General features: G+C 53.6%; 1 protein-coding gene across 1 annotated transcript in view; it reads left to right on the top strand.

Moving 5' to 3' along the window:
* NPHS2 (nephrosis 2, idiopathic, steroid-resistant (podocin)) overlaps positions 1-712 on the top strand; it is a 5545-nt gene extending 4833 nt beyond the window's left edge. Inside the window, 2 exon segments of the mRNA XM_009073537.1 lie at positions 9-53; positions 434-712. Coding sequence (XP_009071785.1) covers positions 9-53; positions 434-712 — 324 coding nt within the window.
* Positions 713-1235: the final 523 nt, after the last annotated feature.

Below are 1235 nucleotides of genomic sequence, written 5' to 3'. Positions count from 1 at the left end.
TCCGGCAGTCCCTGGCTGTGGAAGCAGAGGCCCAGAGACAGGCCAAAGCACGGGTATGCCAACTCTGAATACTTCTCATCTCCTTCCAAAGCATTCCTCCTGCCTTTCCCAGCCCTGGTTTGAGGTCCATGGGGCACGCCACTCAAGCACACAGCTCTGGGAAGATATCTTTCCTTTAATTCCTGTTCAAGAGCTGAGTCTAGCAAGAGGAACCCAGCTGTGAGCTCCAATGGGCCTGGTAAAAACAGGTTAGGCATGAGCTCCCAAACTTTTGGCAGCATGAAGAGGTTTAGTACATTCTGTGATCTTCAAAGGGCAGGAATGTTATAATCACACTGGCCCTGGGAATTTCACAGCCTCTCTCTGTTATGAACAGACTGTGCCCCCTCACTCCCAGCCTGACAAAAACCTCCTCTCTCCCCCTGTGCGGTAGGTGATCGCTGCAGAGGGAGAAAAAGCTGCTTCTGAGTCCCTACGGATGGCAGCTGAGATCCTGTCCAGTGCCCCTGCTGCTGCCCAGCTCCGTTACCTCCACGCACTGCACTCCCTCACCACAGAGAAACCTGCTGCTTTCATCTTGCCCTTGCCTTTGGATGCCATGAACCTGGTCTCTCCAGCTACCCACAGCCCTCCAGCTGTGAGCACCCTCCTCACGGACACCACAAAGCTCCCAGAAGGTCCCAAAGACAAGAAGGACTCACCCATGCTCTGAGAGGTGTCCCACAAATGGTTCCCACACTGCTCCTGGTCAATCCTGCTGAGAGGAGCAGGAGGGCTGGCTTATTGGCAGCCCACCATCAGGTCCTGGTCTGGAGGCAGGAGAGAAGGCAGCCCAGGCCTGCAATATAAAGTGGATTGTACATGGAAAAAGCCTCTACTTCTTTTGGAAAGGAAAAAATACAGAGTACAAGAAGCAGCCTGACAGGTGTGTGAGCAGGGGGTTGAGGGAAGTGAGGTGTCATCTCTTCACAGGGCCAGATGCACCTTGACACCTTACAGCCTGGCCCCCAGGGTCTGGTGAGAGAAGGCAGCCCAGGCCTGCAATATAAAGTGGATTGTACATGGAAAAAGCCTCTACTTCTTTTGGAAAGGAAAAAATACAGAGTACAAGAAGCAGCCTGACAGGTGTGTGAGCAGGGGGTTGAGGGAAGTGAGGTGTCATCTCTTCACAGGGCCAGATGCACCTTGACACCTTACAGCCTGGCCCCCAGGGTCTGGTCCATCTCATCACCTCA

Source organism: Acanthisitta chloris, unplaced genomic scaffold (assembly GCF_000695815.1).
Source record: "Acanthisitta chloris isolate BGI_N310 unplaced genomic scaffold, ASM69581v1 scaffold16084, whole genome shotgun sequence".
Classification (NCBI taxonomy): domain Eukaryota; kingdom Metazoa; phylum Chordata; class Aves; order Passeriformes; family Acanthisittidae; genus Acanthisitta; species Acanthisitta chloris.
Note: the sequence above shows the minus strand (reverse complement) of the source record. Positions and strands in the feature narration are given on the sequence as shown.